This window comes from Notolepis coatsorum, assembly GCF_963971535.1.
Source record: "Notolepis coatsorum genome assembly, chromosome: 7".
Taxonomy (NCBI): Eukaryota; Metazoa; Chordata; class Actinopteri; order Aulopiformes; family Paralepididae; genus Notolepis; species Notolepis coatsorum.
The window spans coordinates 159,589,828-159,606,275 of record NC_140171.1 but is presented as its reverse complement, the minus strand read 5'-3'; the positions used below and the strand labels follow the sequence as shown (position 1 = coordinate 159,606,275).

Genomic DNA, 16,448 nt, shown 5'->3' with positions numbered 1-16,448 from the left:
TTTCTCTTTTATTTTGTTTGCTTTCTAATGTAAAATACAGTTTGAAACAGTCTGTACACAGTAGGCTATGTGTGCTAGCAGAGCTAGACTCCAGTCGCGAGTAAAAAAAAGCGCCAAAATGTTTTCTAATTTTATTTTTGTTTAAGGTATGACAACTGTTTTATGTTTTTTATTTGCTTAAGTCTTTTGGGTATTAAATTTTTTCTTTATTATTTATGTCTGTTTAATAGTGTTGTTGAGGTTATTGTATATGTCGTGTTGTTTGTCTATAAATGTTTAATAAAAATCTAAGTTAAAAAAAAAAAAAAAACGCCAAAAGATCGAAAATAAACTAGCAGAGCCAGAACTGTTCAACTCCCCTGGAGCCACAGCCAGCAGAGAAGCCTGTTTACTTTCGCTTTCAAACCAGCTGCAGCCTGAGAACTGGAGTGTGAGGGGATGTAATACTAAAGATGGCGGCAACGACAAAGAATTGCTGCAAAATAAACATACATCTGTTCTTTAAAAAAATATATATATATATTTTCGATTTTTTTTGTTTGTTATCGATATCGTTATCACAATATCATTTTTGGCCATATCGCCCAGCCCTAGGCTGAACAAGCTAAACACCGGAAAGATGAGGCGGCTGAGGCCAAATCAAACGTTTGGTACCATCTTAAAAAGAAAGAACGCACTGGTGAGCTCAGCAACACCAAAAGACCCGGAAGACCGTGGGAAAAGGACTATGGTAGATGACAGAAAGAAGAAAAAACAGTTGGCCAGATCGAGATCACTCTCCAGGAGGTAGGCGTATCTGTCAACAATCAAGAGCATATTTCACCACAGTGAACACAGAGTCACCACAAGATGTAAACTTCAGGCTGTCATCAACTGCAAATGATTTGCAACAAAGTATTAAAAGTAGAGATGCTCGATATTGGCTTTTTTACCGATACCGATATACCGATATTGTCCAACTCTTAATTTCCGATACCGATATCAACCGATACCGATATATGCAGGGTTTACTTTCGCTTTCAAACCAGCTGCAGCCTGAGAACTGTAATAGAACATAATAATAACGTAATAATTTCAGGTAATTAACATTACATAATTATCTCTTGTCGTGTAATTAACACAACATTATGCATACTTTGACAATAAATTAAATAATAATTTGTTCTTACTTGCCTGGGTAAATAAATGTTAAATAAATGTTAAAAAAAAAAAAAAAAAAAAGTTTTAAACAGATACCGATATTTTCCGATATCACATTTTTATGCCGATATGTAAGGGATAATGTATAGCTACGAGGTCATTGTCGCAAAATAATTGACCGACACAGTTTAAAATACCGAGCCGCCTCGGCGAGGTGTTTTAAACGTCAGTGAAGGTCAATTATTTTGCGACAATGATCGAGTATAGCTATACATTATCCCGCTTATTACATGGCTAACTTACTAACAATATACCTAATTCATTTTACATCGACTCACAACAGTAACACTGGTTCTGGCTCCGCTGAGTGCTCGTCGCTCCGCCCTCCAGCAGCTTCCCCGGCAGCCGGCAGTTTGCACTGATGTCAGTGGGCTTGATTGCGAACAGCTGCGCACAGCGGTCATTATTGTGGGCTTGATTGCGAACAGCTGCGCACAGCGGTCATTATTGTCCCACAGCGGTCATTATTGTCTGATAACTGACCTCTGACGCGCGCTATTGACCAATCACAAGCAAGCATTTCGGCGAATGTGAAAACGCCATGTAATAACGGCCGATAATATCGGACATCCCTACTTGAAAATGACCATTTGATTTATGGATTGTTAGTTTGTCCGATTACTTTTGGTCCCTTAAAAAGGGCGCACATGTAGAATCTGTTGTAATTCCTACACTGTTCACCTGCTTTGGATGTAAATACCCTTAAATTAAAGCTGAGACTTAAAGCACATCTTGATTGTTTAATTTCATGTCCATTGTGTGGTGTATGTACAGAGCCAATATTGTGTCACTGTCCAAATATTTATGAACCCGACTGTGTACATGCCAAGAAGCACTGATATATTGTTGCCAGTTTGGGTCATCATGTGTGACTGGCCCGTCCCGGTACTACTGTGGGCAGAACACAAATTAACCTCTTGGTAAAACAGAGGATTTACATATTAGGGACAAATCCAACCTTAGTACTACTGAAGGTGAAATGTGGGAAAGATGAGAGCGAAGCTCATAGTTATTTTATTATTTATAGTTATAAAAAAAAAAAAGATTTCTGTACATTTTATTCTAAAACAGCTCGATGACCTCGATGGAGTACTGTCCCACATCGTGCTTCCCTTTCATCCTGTGCAGCTCCTGCAGACTGCCCTCGATCTTCCCCAGCTCGGAGAACAACCGCACCTGGAAACAAACACACACTTTGGCTTCAGTTCCACAGACGTTGCAAAATGAAATTCAAGGACTTTCAAGTACTTTCCTAAGCAACATTTTTCATTTTAAAAGGGCAGTTAAAAGGATACACTTCACTTTTAAATGGTTTTTTTTATAGAAAAAAAATCGGATCCAATATTTATGGCTTAGTTAAAACCAATTAACGACAATTAGTTACACTTTAAATAAAAACAATTCAATTTCTTGATTCAGATTTTTTTTTATCATGGATGAACACAACTTTCAATGCGAATGGTTGATTTGAATTTCAAGGACTTTTAAAGCACCTTGGGCTGTTTTCAAGGAATTCCAGGAGTGGACTTTTGTTTGTCAAAAATCAAGCACTTTAAGCACTTCAAGGACCTTGTGCGAACCCTAAGCTTGGGACACGACATGCTGCATTGTAGGAAAGTAGTGAGTTTCTCTTCACCTGTGACTTGACGAAGACGTGGAGATTTAGAAGTAAGCCTTTAGCTTCTGGAGCCATTACCAATACTGTGAAGTGTGCATCCAACAACAAGCACACCCAATCCATGATCTATAAAGACAAGAATAAATATAGACATGTATCGTTTAAGTTAATAAACAGGGATGCATTTTTTCCCCCCTCAGGGTTTTTGTTCAGAATGTCCGAGTTGCTGCTTTATCCTTAATATTCCCGGTTTTCTATGTTGTCCCGATCACATCCTGTGACGTTAACGCCAAGATCACAAGAGATTCATGATGAATATCACAAAAGTGTTCCAATAGAAACTTCAAAATAGTGCTGTGCTCAAGGAATGCTGTATTAGTATACTTAAATACAATAAAAAAAAAATTTGAAACATCAGATTATTTTTAGTTGGGTTCCTTGCCTACAATGAAGATTCATGGTCACAAAGAGGTGTTCAAATGAAGTTGAGGTACCAACCTGTGTCAGAGTGGGTGACCTCAAACCGTGCACTTGTGAGGAGGCGTCTTGGGAATATTTCAAATACAGGAACTGCAGGTAGTGGAGAAAAAGCTATGCAGATGGAAGAAAAGATTATTGACAATATAAATTAAATGCACTCAGGATTTTTCACATGACCGAGGACTGCTCCTAAATGCAGTTATCTCCCGGTGGAGTGTTGCATATTACAGAGGCATCCTAACTTTTACATTTCCAAGTTCAGAAGTTCAGAACTTCCAATAATAATTAATAACCCTACGGTTCCAGTCTGTAACCCTGGACAACAGTTATGGTTAATGTAGTAGTAAAAGATAGGATGATAAAGTTAAGATATTTACTGAAACATCTCATCTGGGTCATGGGAATCTAGAAATCACATTTCTGTTCCTGTGCAAATCCAGCTGATAAACTCCCCTGGTTTAACTTAAACATTAAAAAAAAATGCTACGACTGCTGCTGCTATCACTACTGCTACGGCAGCTACTGCTACTGCTGCTATAACTACTGCTAGTACTACTTACAATGACTTGCTGAGAGGTGAGGTCTTTGAGATGCGGGAGCAGGAAGGTGTCGCTGTACGCGGCCTGCAGAACCTCGTTGCTGTGAAAGCCCAGTTAAGTCAGAATACAATGTTTTCAGAGGAAATTGTGAAAAACCTCATCGACTCCCACTAGCATCGCTAACAAAAGCTAAATAATAGCTAGTTTATCCCCAATATCTAAAATTGAAACATTGGTGCAAGTGATCTTTGGATGAACTGAGATGCCTGATGATTCTTAAAATGAGGGGGAATAATCCTTTTAAGTGCCATCCTTGGAAGACAATCATTTTCATATGTTTGTAGGAAAAAAATCACATCTCATTCATATTTTTTTATTCCCAACCATAATCTGTGTGAATGTGCATTTGAGAGGATACAGGAGCACGGCCTTGTGCAGCCCCACTGGACACGTGGCCCCAGGCTGCTCTGAACTCTTCTCCTTCTCCTCCGTCTCGGCCTTGGAGGCGCCTCCACCTCCTCCTCCTCCTCCTCCACCCGGGGCATCGGAGCTGTCCTCCTCAAAGGGGGCGGGGCTGAATCCATTCTGAAAGCCGGCATGGCCTCGGCCTCCCGCTGCCAGGGTTTCCATGAAGGAGACGCTGTCTGGCTCCAGGCTCACCATCTCTGCATCGCCATCCGGGACACTGAGGAAGAAGGAATACACCCTCTTAACTGGTTCCCAGCCAACCACGGACATGTCCGTGGCAAGGTTGTTTTGGCTTTTATTCCATTTTAATAACCTACTCAATGTCACCGAGCGGCACTGCAGATTTACCCTACGCGTGGAATTCTGAAAAGTGCATTACCGGCCAGATCCTCGTAGAGGCGCTGTCTCGATAATGCAGTGTTCCCTGTGGCAGAACGGTGCATTCTTTTTTTTTGACTTTGAATGGAGTTTCCTGTTAGCTGGAATCTATACGTGTAGCATGTAGCATGGAATACGTTTTGGGGCGCTGAATTCAGTAAGCAGTAAAGGAATATATCATCAGCCAATGGACATATCGATCGACCAGATGGCGATCGATAACTGGGAAATCCTTTTGGGGATCCAACCGGCCCAAGGTAAGATCTTTTTCACGTAAATTACATGCTGATCAGGCCTTGTTATCATACTCAACCAGCCGATCAGCGAATGTGGCTACTGAAGTTAACGCCGTTATTGTTAATCAATAATCAGAAACGACGTCCCCCGCCCCCCCCTTTCATGCATTCATGGTGGACCATGAATACCGACAATATGCATTTTGAGTTTTAGCTCTAGCTTCTGTAGTGCCGAAACGCAGTTCGATTTAATGTTATTAGCTTAGCGCCCTGTATCTCGTCTTCCAGGAAATATACAAGACCAAATCCCATATAACGCTTATATTCAAGACGCTATAAAATGGGAACGTATTGATGAAATTTTTTTTTATTTAAGCCATTTTGAAGGGACGATTTATGGTCTCAATTGACAATGAGAATGGACAGATAGCAATACTATAAAGTATAGATTTAGCTCTACAAACAGCCTCACGCACAATGCTGGCCGTATAGCGTGAGATTAGACGGCCCCCAATGGCGGGGAATGTGTTAATACCCAAATAATATATTATTTCATTTGACTAATGCGGTAGGTCCCCGCACCCAGCATCAGTTCTGCATTAGTACCGTAAGCAACAGCCCAAAGTAAAGAGTGGGCCTTCCAATACGACGTCTTAAAATAATACATCTAACTAAACGTGTGCAGTGCAGCTGACATGAGTAGCAACAAAACAGGAATGTAATCAGGACCACAAGCCCAAAAAAAGAAAATACAGGAAAGAATGGGGTTAAAAAACGAAAAGTAGGAAAATACAGCAGCTGTAAAAAATTAAAATAAAAAAATATGTTTTTTTAAATAAAGACAAAAATCCTGAAAAATTCCCAAGCCAGAGGGTTTCCAATGATGTGCAATACCGGCCGCACGGCGTTAGGCGGTGGTATTGGACGCTTGCGACCTCAGACCCATCCTGCACAGCCTGCCCCGATGAATTATCAATGGAAATAGCGAATAAAAGAAATAACGATCCAGAAACGTGTTAATCAGTCTATTTGGCTCTCAGTCAGAGGGTGCAGGAGGTCACACCTGGTCGGAGGGTCACTACTCACTGGAACGGTCGCTGAATTCCCAAAAATTACTGAATGAAAACCGAGACTCTTCTTTTGATCTATGAACTGGATCTGTACCTAATGAACGTCTTGAGGCAGGCGCAGGTGACGGCTTCAGGGACGTCGGGGAACAGCTGCAGGCAGAGCTGAACCAGGAAGTAGTCCTTCCTCTCCAGAGCCAGCAGCAGGAGGTCAGGACACACACTGTGGGACGCCAGAGAGGTCAAAGGTGAACTTCAGGATTAGTAGGAACATTTCTCTCAGTATTTCATGCAGGTTATTTGCGGTGGAGGCAGACTGTCGAGCAACTGTGATAACCAGGCTTAGTAGCTTATTAACAGCGGAAGAGTGCGTCGCGTGCTTCCGCGTTTTCTCTGATTGGCCATGACGCCCATGTGACCGCGGCAGCACGAGAGAGCGGCAGTGCGGAAATAGGCTGTGTGTCTATTGCCATTCTCTAAGACAAACTCTAACCTTAACCAGCTCCTTAACAGCGCCTAAACTTAACCCTTCTAACCTTAACCAACTCCGAAACAATGCCTAACCTTAACCTTAACCAACTCCGAAACAATGCTTAAAGTTAACATGACTAAACTTAACCGGCGAAAGAATGCACATTAAAAAAAAAAAAAACTTGTCACCAACGGACCGCAGGATCCACAGCACGGCAGCGCTGCCAGTTGAGCTAAGCGTCGAATGAAAAACATCTGGGATTACGGCTACATAATGCCGTAAACTCTGCTGCTCCGCTCTGCGGCTGCCGCGGGGCGTGTCGCAGCCAATCAGGGAAAACGCGGAAGCACTCGGCAGCACTCTTCCGCTGTTAATAAGCTATAGGCAACCAGGCTATACAATAAAAACGTGACTTCTCGGGCCGGAAGACACACAGTCCAACAGTGTGCGTCCGAGACAAGAAACATCACATTACATTTATTTCAATCAATAGCCCGATGAAGGCCCTGTGTAGGCCAAAACATGTGGGTTTATTTAAAATTCTCTAAATAATGTGAGCCATAAAATAAAGGCATTTTAAAACCTGTAGAGCTGCCTTGGATTTCAACTTTTTTTTTTTTTATCCGTTTGGGAAATCTATATAACAAATGGAACCAAATAACTGTGCAGGCATCATGATAGTGATGTTCAGTGTTACATCACTGACCTGTGGCAGAGGTGCTGTGTGTGGACCAGCTGAGCCAGGGTGCCCGGCAGGTAGAAGGCCGTGTCCACCAGGCTCCGGGCCACCAGGCTGCAGGCCAGCTGCCCCACCGAGGGCTGCATGTCCCGGGCATCGCTCCTGGAGAGGAGGCCCTCCACCTCGCGCTGCACCTCCTCCACCCGAGCGCTCTGACGGGGGGAAGCAGATCTTTATCATCCCTGAGGGGGCCATGAGTTTCACCCTTTCACTGCCACACGACAGCCGGTTAACCCTTTCACTGTGACAATACAGAAGGTTAGCCCTTTACTATCACACATTGCTGGCGATGCGCCATCATTAGCATCATTAGCTCCGCGGATGCATCGCCGTCGGTTGTGCGATAGTAAAGGGTTAACCTTCTGTCGCGTGGCAGTGAAAGGGTTAAAGCCGCTGGAAATCCAAATCCACAATAGCCTTCCGACTATATGTCATTTACAGCCTCGTGTACATGATGATAATAGTGATCTAAAAAGTATTAGAAATGATTTTCATTTAATATTTTGAAATATTGTCATTTGTAGGTGAAACATCTTCTGATATTAGGCTTGAATTGGGCACGTTTTAAAACATTTATTACGAAAATTAAGCAATTAATTCGTCTACATCTACTGCTCTCACCGTCTACAACTGCCTACACTGTAATCATAACCACCTACCTCGAACTAGTCTCTACCCATATAACTGTGTACGATAGCCATTTACAATAATACTCTATATACCATTTACCGTACATATATTTTTCCACACTAGGGCTGCAGCGATTCGTCGACGTCATCGACCATGAAATGTCATCGATTTGCATATTCATAATCGATGCATCATATTAAGATAAGATATTCCTTTATTGATCCCCTTGGGAAGTTTCAAGTTCAAGTTTCTTTAATAGTTGTCATACAGAAGTACAGAATACTTTCATACAAAATGCTTCTTACTGTTACGCTCCAGAGACTGTGCTAGACAAGATAGTATCAAATAACATAGTATAGCATGTAATTTAGAAGAAGAAAATGAGGTCACAGTGTTCGGTATAGACATATGTACAATGTTCTGAGTTACCATATAATATACAATACTATGAGTGTACTAATGTACAGTACTATATAGTGCAAAGCAGAAATGGGATGAGGTACAATTTAGGTACAATTTACAGTAAGGTGTACGAGTTGTAGTGCAATCCTTCATCAATAAATATAAAGTGTGGGGAGTGGGTGCTACAGTGTGTTTGTTTAAAGTGGGTGTGTGCTATAAAGTGTGTGGAGTGGGTGCTACAGTGTGTTTGTTTAAAGTGAGTGTGTGCGTGTGGATGTGTGTGCTATGTGCGTTTGGTGGTTGTTGTTGTGTAGTGTTCATTGTTCGTTTAGCAGCCTGATGGCCTGGGGATAGAAGCTTCTTCTGAGTCTTTCTGTGCTCGCCTTGAGACTCCGGTATCGCTTGCCTGACCGCAGCAGTTCAAAGAGGCAGTTGTTCGGGTGACTGGAGTCTTTAATGATTCTCTTAGCCTTGCCCTTGCAACGCTTGTTGTAAATGTTCTGGAGGGTGGGGAGAGCCCCCCTCCAATTGTGCGTTCGGCTGAACGTGTCACTCTTTGTAGTCTGCTTCGGTCTTGTGCAGTGCTATTCCCAAACCAGGAGGTGATGTTGCCGGTCAAGATGCTCTCTATTGTACATGAGTAGAAGTTCTTAAGGATCTTCTGACTGACTTGGAACTTCCTTAGGCGCCTGAGGAAGTAGAGGCGTTGTCGTGCCTTCTTCACAACACTGTCAATGTGTGTGGTCCATGTCAAGTCCTCGGATATGTAGGCTCCGAGGTACTTAAAGCTGTTGACTCTCTCAACCGGTGCCCCGTCGATGCTGAGGGGGCTGTAGTCCTTGACCCCCGACCTCCTGAAGTCCACAATCATCTCCTTTGTTTTGCTGACGTTCAGGGAGAGGCTGTTTTCCTGGCACCATCCCGCCAGGACCTTGACCTCTTCCAGGTAGGCCCTCTCGTCGTTGGCAGAGATCAGGCCCACCACCACTGTGTCGTCAGCAAATTTGATGATTGTATTGCTACTCCGCTGAGCCACACAGTCGTGTGTGTACAGGGAGTAGAGGAGGGGACTCAGAACACAGCCCTGGGGGGCCCCTATGTTGAGGGTGATGGATTAGGAGGTGCAGTTGCCTGCTCTCACCACCTGGGGTCTGCCAGTCAGGAAGTCCAAGACCCACTGGCAGAGGTCATAGTTCAAGCCCAGGTCCCTGAGCTTGGCTATGAGTATGGAGGGGACTATGGTATTGAATGCCGAGCTGTAGTCGATGAATAGCATTCTCACATAGTTCCCCTGCCTCTTGTCCAGGTGTGATGCTGCTGTGTGCAGCACATGGGCTATGGCGTCCTCCGTGGACCTGTTGGGGCGGTATGCAAATTGCAGGGGGTCCATGTTGATGGGGAGGGAGGAGCAGATGTAGCCCTTTACTAGCTTCTCAAAGCACTTCATGGAATGTTACTCGTATGTGCCTTTTGCGGTGGAAATGGTAGACGTTCAAAGTCATAACATGCGCAACTTGTAATCTAACTAGTGTGCAATGAATCACATTACAAATATAAATAACTTCTCTCTTAAACCACTATTCTGCCAAGAGCCAGGACTCGACAGTGAGCGTTTCGCTGGCGCTTGATGAATTCTGTGTTTCACGTCAACTCCAGCTGTAAGGGAGGGGCTGAGCCCGATACAACTCCTCTCGCGAGTCACGCCGTTTCTATGTGCAATGAAAACGCTCTGAGCATCGGGTCCAATGCGTCTAACATGCTTTACATCCTCGTCATTCATGTCGCGGTAAAAACCTTAACCTCTTAACGTGCAGCGGACGTATACGTCCCGGCGTGCCCGTGCACAGAACGCACAAAGTCACGGCACTTTGCGAGCATCTAGCGGCTCGGGATGCATTTTTCGCAGAACATATAAATGACTGTTCAAAAGATCTATTTGTTGCCGTTCGCACGCCACCTCACTCGACCAAATCCATGCCTCAGTTCTCGAGTTAACTAGTACCTCTATTCTAGAGGTGGGCGTGAGTAATCGATTGATCGATTACTCACGGCTATGAGAAAACTCGATCTTAAATTATTTACTAGGACGCACTTTTTTTTTTACGATGCGCAGCTTGTGAGAATTCGTTGTAGCCAGCTAGCGTTGATGCTATTCAATGCTATCACCATTAGCTAAATAGCTAACCAACGAAATTAGGGATGTCCGATATTAACATATTACGTAATGTAATATCGGAAATTATCTGTATCGGTTTTCAAAAAAAGAAAAGAAAAATCTTATTTTATTTATTTAACCTTTATTTACCCAGGCAAGCAAGTAAGAACACATTTTAATTTTAGTTATTGTGAAAAGTATGCATAATGTTGTGTTAATTCCACGACAAGAGATATGTAATGTTAATTACCTGAAATTATTCCGTTTTGGGGGGGGGGGGGGGGGGAACCCTGCATATATTGATATCGGTATCGGAAATTAAGAGTTGGACAATATCGGTATATCGGTAAAAAAGCCAATATCGAACATCCCTAAACAAAATACAATGACAGTACCCAACTAATGTTAATGCCATTCAGAATGTATAACATAGCTACAACAACACAGTAACGTTAATACAATTACATGCATCATTGTTTACAATGAACGGGTGGGGCTAGTCGAAAGGACAGGACACGGACAAGTTAAACATCAATACAACAGGTAGTTTCGAGCTGCGCTGTTGTGCCTACGCACCACAGGGCTATTCTATTATATACGCCGTGACGCGCTGCCGATTAAAATCAGCAGCTCTTCCTCCTCATCGTCGATTGCCTGTAGCTGCATCTAACGTTAGCTAACGTTACTTAAAACTAACCTAAAGTTAGTTGTTCACCAACAATCTCAACATTTGTTTTGGCGTTAGCTCAAAAACACAGAACCGGACGACACAAGTTGTCCGCTCATAGATAGGTTCCGATAACAACAATACTTCCGGTCGGGGGGTTTAAAAATAAAAGAGCAAAGTCTAAAACACAGGAAAAGACATTTATTTTGTACAGCGTTTTCCTCCATGAGTTTCCTCATGCGATCAATCGATCTGGATTTTTTTGTAAAATGCCCATCCCTACTCCAATCCTTACCTTGATGAGTTCCAGCACTTGGTCGACTGTCAGGCCGGGTGCTGATTGGCTCTTACGACTGGTGTTCTGTATGGAAATGCCCAATAGGAAGGTAGAATTTAATTGAGGCAAAAATATTTCACAGTTTTGTTGTTTTGTCAAACCCATGAAACCCTAACAGAGAAGAACGATGACAGTAGAAACAGAAACCAAACGTACAGTTTTCTTGGTTTCCGCTGCTCTGGAAGGCTGGGCCTGGTCTCCGTGGAGCAGACTGTTCCAGGAGGCTGCAGACGCTTTAGGCTCTGGAGTGACGTAAACAAGGCAGTGTTAGTGCCATCAGGGTTAGGGTTATATCAGTTAGAGCAGCAGACGCTTTAGGCTCTGGAGTGACGTAAACAAGGCAGTGTTAGTGCCATCAGGGTTAGGGTTATATCAGTTAGAGCAGTATATCACACAGGGTTCCCACAGACATTGCAAAATGAAATTCAAGGACTTTTAAGTACTTTTACAATCACTGTTTTTCATTTTCAAGGATGTCACTCGAAGGATACAATACACTTTTAAATGCTGGTTTTTTTTAACCCTTTCCTCGCCAACAATGAGTTTAGTCGTTATAGCCCGCCAATCGAATACTGCCAACAACAAGTATACTTGTTATTGGATCGTTATTTCTTTTATTCGCTATTTCAATTCATAATTCATCCTGGTATGCTGTGGCACTCAATGGATTAATATAAGTATAATATGCGTCGCGGCCTAATACTAGCCTCCCAGGAATTACCCCAGACCGCTCTAAAACTATACTTATATTCACCACGGTATAAAACGAGAATGTATGGATGGAAAAAATATTCCTTTTTCACATCTTAAACGATAGATACTCGATGTCAAATGGGCCATAGTATTGCATATATACCGGTAGCTATAATATTTAAATAGTTATAGCCCTGCAAACAAGGTGAGCGACCCCCAGCGTTTACAGTGATGGCGGTAGCTAATATAGGATGAGGCTAATGTGGCAGAGAAAGACTTAAGCATCTTCTTGGCCTGCTTGCCAAAAAAAACTATCCATCTCGACATCATTGCAAATCATGACGGCGACCGTAACACATTGGGCGCCGGGGGTTGTGCCCATCATTGTACCCAGTCTTCCACCGTTGAAAGCTATGGAGATGTTTACCTTCTCTGCAGGCCTATACATTTTAAAATGTTATTGCTATATTGACATTACTATGGCCCATTCAACGTCGATTATCTATCGTTCAGGATGTGGGAACGTTATATTTTTTCATTCATACATTGTTGTGTTAATAGTGTCGAGAATATAAGTATGTTTTTAATCTTTTCTGCTGTAATTCCAAAAACAGTAGTTATAGGCCCTGAAGCATATGATAGATTATCGATTGGCGTTTCTTTCCTATACACGCTATATAAAAAAATTCAAATGTATATGCTCAGTATACATTATGCTTCATCATGCGTGAAGGAAAGGGGGGGTCGTTTATAATTCCTTGATCGTCAGTAACGGCTTTATTTAGTATGGGTTGATATATTGATCAGATGGTTTGCAGTGAAATGAATAAACAATCAGGCTGAAAATAACGTTACTGTCCTCTTACCGTTCGCCGATGAGACTGGAGGAAAAAGATCCCAATTATTTGACGCCGATCTCCTAGATCCATTTCCGGTTTGTATGGCGCAATAAACGCAGAAATCATATTGATTATTAAGTTTAGAAAGCGATCCAAATGCACTATAGTGTTTGTCTGGATCCACATAACAAGATTTCCTCGACGCACCGATCGGCACTTCCGGTTTTGGCGAGTGTAACTCGCCCGACCATCCACCAGGCGGCGGTATTGAGGCGTTGCAATCTCATACAGGGTCCCGCTGCAGTCCGGAGGTTGGCTGGATGAATTATGAATGCCATGGCGAAAAAATGAAATATTGATCCCAAAAACGGCGTAAGTCGTTCTTGGCGTTCAACGTATGGCGGGCAAAAGCGGCGTAACTCGTTCTTGGCGACCAATGTGTTAATGATCTTTGGAGACTGAATGAAGGTTTGAATGAATGAATGACAGGCCATTTTTATAAACCTAATATAATAATAGGTTTAAGCACATTATAATGATGTGATTAAACTCACCTTTGCAGTTTGCAGTGCAGTGCAGTTTGCCCAGAGCCGCCGCAAGGGAGGACTTCTGACATTCATATGGAATAACAGACAAGGTCTTCCCATGAGGAATGAACAGTTTGCCAGAGTGACTCCACAGCTAAACAGGAGACAGAAATTCAGTTGAACAAAAAATTTATGGAATGGTCCTAAAAAACAACAACATAAAACAAGGAGAAAGGAGCAACAGATGAATAGATAATCATATCAGCTATGTAACCATTGAAACAATTATGAAAATAGTTTTTCTACCAGCATTGTTGACATAGATAAAGGAAGTTGATTTAATAAAAAAAAACTCATTTAATCAGATTAATCACTTTATTCAAATTGAGGATTTAGTTTGAGGATATTTTATATAAAAAAAATCAATAAAAATATTAATTAAAAACGAAGGTTCGAACGTCCGTTCGAAAAATCCTGACGAAGTTCGAAGCCCAAAAACAGGCTTCGGGGAGACAGCCCTACACCACATACTTTCTGAAACACAGGAGCATTTTAGAGAAAGTCAACTCAAGTCAGTTCCCAAAGTCTCCCTACCTGCCCGTAGATCTTGCCTGCCATCTCCTTCGCTGCCTGGAGTGTCTGGAAGTTAGTGTTCCAGATGCAGAGGAAGTCTGGGGACGGAGAAGGACGGAGAAGCATTCAGTAACGTGAAGCAGCAGCCACTGGGCTCGTCATCACATCTCTCTCAGTAACGTGAAGCAGCAGCCACTGGGCTCTTCATCACATCTCTCTCAGTAACGTGAAGCAGCAGCCACTGGGCTCTTCATCACATCTCTCTCAGTAACGTGAAGCAGCAGCTACTGGGCTCTTCATCACATCTCTCTCAGTAACGTGAAGCAGCAGCCACTGGGCTCTTCATCACATGGCTCTCAGTAACGTGAAGCAGCAGCCACTGGGCTCTTCATCACATCTCTCTCAGTAACGTGAAGCAGCAGCCACTGGGCTCTTCATCACATCTCTCTCAGTAACGTGAACCAGCAGCCACTGGGCTCTTCATCACATCTCTCTCAGTAACGTGAAGCAGCAGCCACTGGGCTCTTCATCACATCTCTCTCAGTAACATGAAGCAGCAGCCACTGGGCTCTTCATCACATGGCTCTCAGTAACGTGAAGCAGCCACTGGGCTCTTCATCACATCTCTCTCAGTAACGTGAAGCAGCAGCCACTGGGCTCTTCATCACATCTCTCTCAGTAACATGAAGCAGCAGCCACTGGGCTCTTCATCACATCTCTCTCAGTAACGTGAAGCAGCAGCCACTGGGCTCTTCATCACATCTCTCTCAGTAACGTGAAGCAGCAGCCACTGGGCTCTTCATCACATGGCTCTCAGTAACGTGAAGCAGCAGCCACTGGGCTCTTCATCACATGGCTCTCAGTAACATGAAGCAGCAGCCACTGGGCTCTTCATCACATCTCTCTCAGTAACATGAAGCAGCAGCCACTGGGCTCTTCATCACATCTCTCTCAGTAACATGAAGCAGCAGCCACTGGGCTCTTCATCACATCTCTCTCAGTAACATGAAGCAGCAGCCACTGGGCTCTTCATCACATGGCTCTCAGTAACGTGAAGCAGCAGCCACTGGGCTCTTCATCACATCTCTCTCAGTAACATGAAGCAGCAGCCACTGGGCTCTTCATCACATCTCTCTCAGTAACATGAAGCAGCCACTGGGCTCTTCATCACATCTCTCTCAGTAACGTGAAGCAGCAGCCACTGGGCTCTTCATCACATGGCTCTCAGTAACATGAAGCAGCAGCCACTGGGCTCTTCATCACATCTCTCTCAGTAACATGAAGCAGCAGCCACTGGGCTCTTCATCACATCTCTCTCAGTAACGTGAAGCAGCAGCCACTGGGCTCTTCATCACATCTCTCTCAGTAACGTGAAGCAGCAGCCACTGGGCTCTTCATCACATCTCTCTCAGTAACGTGAAGCAGCCACTGGGCTCTTCATCACATCTCTCTCAGTAGTCAGTGTAACTCACCGTTCATCACTAAAATAGCGCTTCTGTGGAAAAAGTCAACAAGCTAACTTCACCTTCCACCGTTAGGAAGAATATATTTGATAAAACCATTTATTTTTATGAATAAATAAATATACAATATCAAATGGAATGTTTTTCATAATGATGAATGACTGCTGTGCACACGGTCCATATCAGCACACGCTGCCGGAGAAATAGGGCTGAGCTTCAAAGCTTTTTATGGAAATCGAAGCTTCGGGGGCCGAGATTCGATTTTAATTCGAAGCTTCGAGATTAACAAAATAATAATAATAATAATCTTTAATCTTTAATCTTATGTTGTAGGACTTGTACAGCACTTTGGTCAACTTTGTGGTTTTTAAATGTGCTCTATAAATAAAGTGGATTGGATTGGATTAATTAATGAAATGAATAATGAGTCGGGAGCTGCGCTACCTGGGCGGCTGCTCTCCGTTACACAGCCAACGACATTACATTACATAATTATGTTGCAACCTTCGTTCATTGCATTGGAGGCGCAAGATTTTGCAGGTGGGAGGGGGGATAACATATATATTTTTTTTTATTCTATATATTTATATATTCGAATTGTATTTTTCCATTCGAATCCCGTGCCCATCGAACGAAGCTTCGAAGCTTCGAAGTATTTAAGACAGCCCTACGGAGAAATAACTTAAAACTACCTTAGAATTGTTCGAGATATATATAAGTTATTGATGTTCATGTTCATGGAGTCATGTGCGTGTGAATTTGCTAGGATGTTTTTGGTGTGTCCGTTTGGTGTGCTCTGAAGGCCCAGGTAGCTGCATATACATATTTGTACACTGCAAAAAAATAAATCTTATCAAGTGAAAAGATCTTGTATTTGGTACAATAAGTCCAATATTGAGTAGAATTATCTCGAATTATCTTATTCCACTGGCAAATAATTTTGCTTATTTCAAGTTTTTTTCTTG

At 42.8% G+C, this 16,448-nt stretch overlaps 1 protein-coding gene across 1 annotated transcript in view; it reads right to left on the bottom strand.

Annotated features, from left to right (window-relative positions):
• Nucleotides 1–241: 241 nt before the first annotated feature.
• The window catches only part of nol11 (nucleolar protein 11), a gene marked incomplete at its 5' end in the record, with an annotated part of 30,269 nt that continues 14,062 nt past the window's right edge, over nt 242–16,448 (bottom strand). The window contains 11 exons of the mRNA XM_084317825.1: nt 242–2,376; nt 2,837–2,944; nt 3,317–3,409; nt 3,859–3,937; nt 4,256–4,522; nt 6,084–6,209; nt 7,165–7,349; nt 11,347–11,412; nt 11,545–11,630; nt 13,475–13,601; nt 14,042–14,118. Of these exons, the coding sequence (XP_084173951.1) occupies nt 2,263–2,376; nt 2,837–2,944; nt 3,317–3,409; nt 3,859–3,937; nt 4,256–4,522; nt 6,084–6,209; nt 7,165–7,349; nt 11,347–11,412; nt 11,545–11,630; nt 13,475–13,601; nt 14,042–14,118 (1,328 nt within the window). The 3' untranslated portion in view covers nt 242–2,262. The remainder of the gene's footprint in view (nt 2,377–2,836; nt 2,945–3,316; nt 3,410–3,858; nt 3,938–4,255; nt 4,523–6,083; nt 6,210–7,164; nt 7,350–11,346; nt 11,413–11,544; nt 11,631–13,474; nt 13,602–14,041; nt 14,119–16,448) is intronic.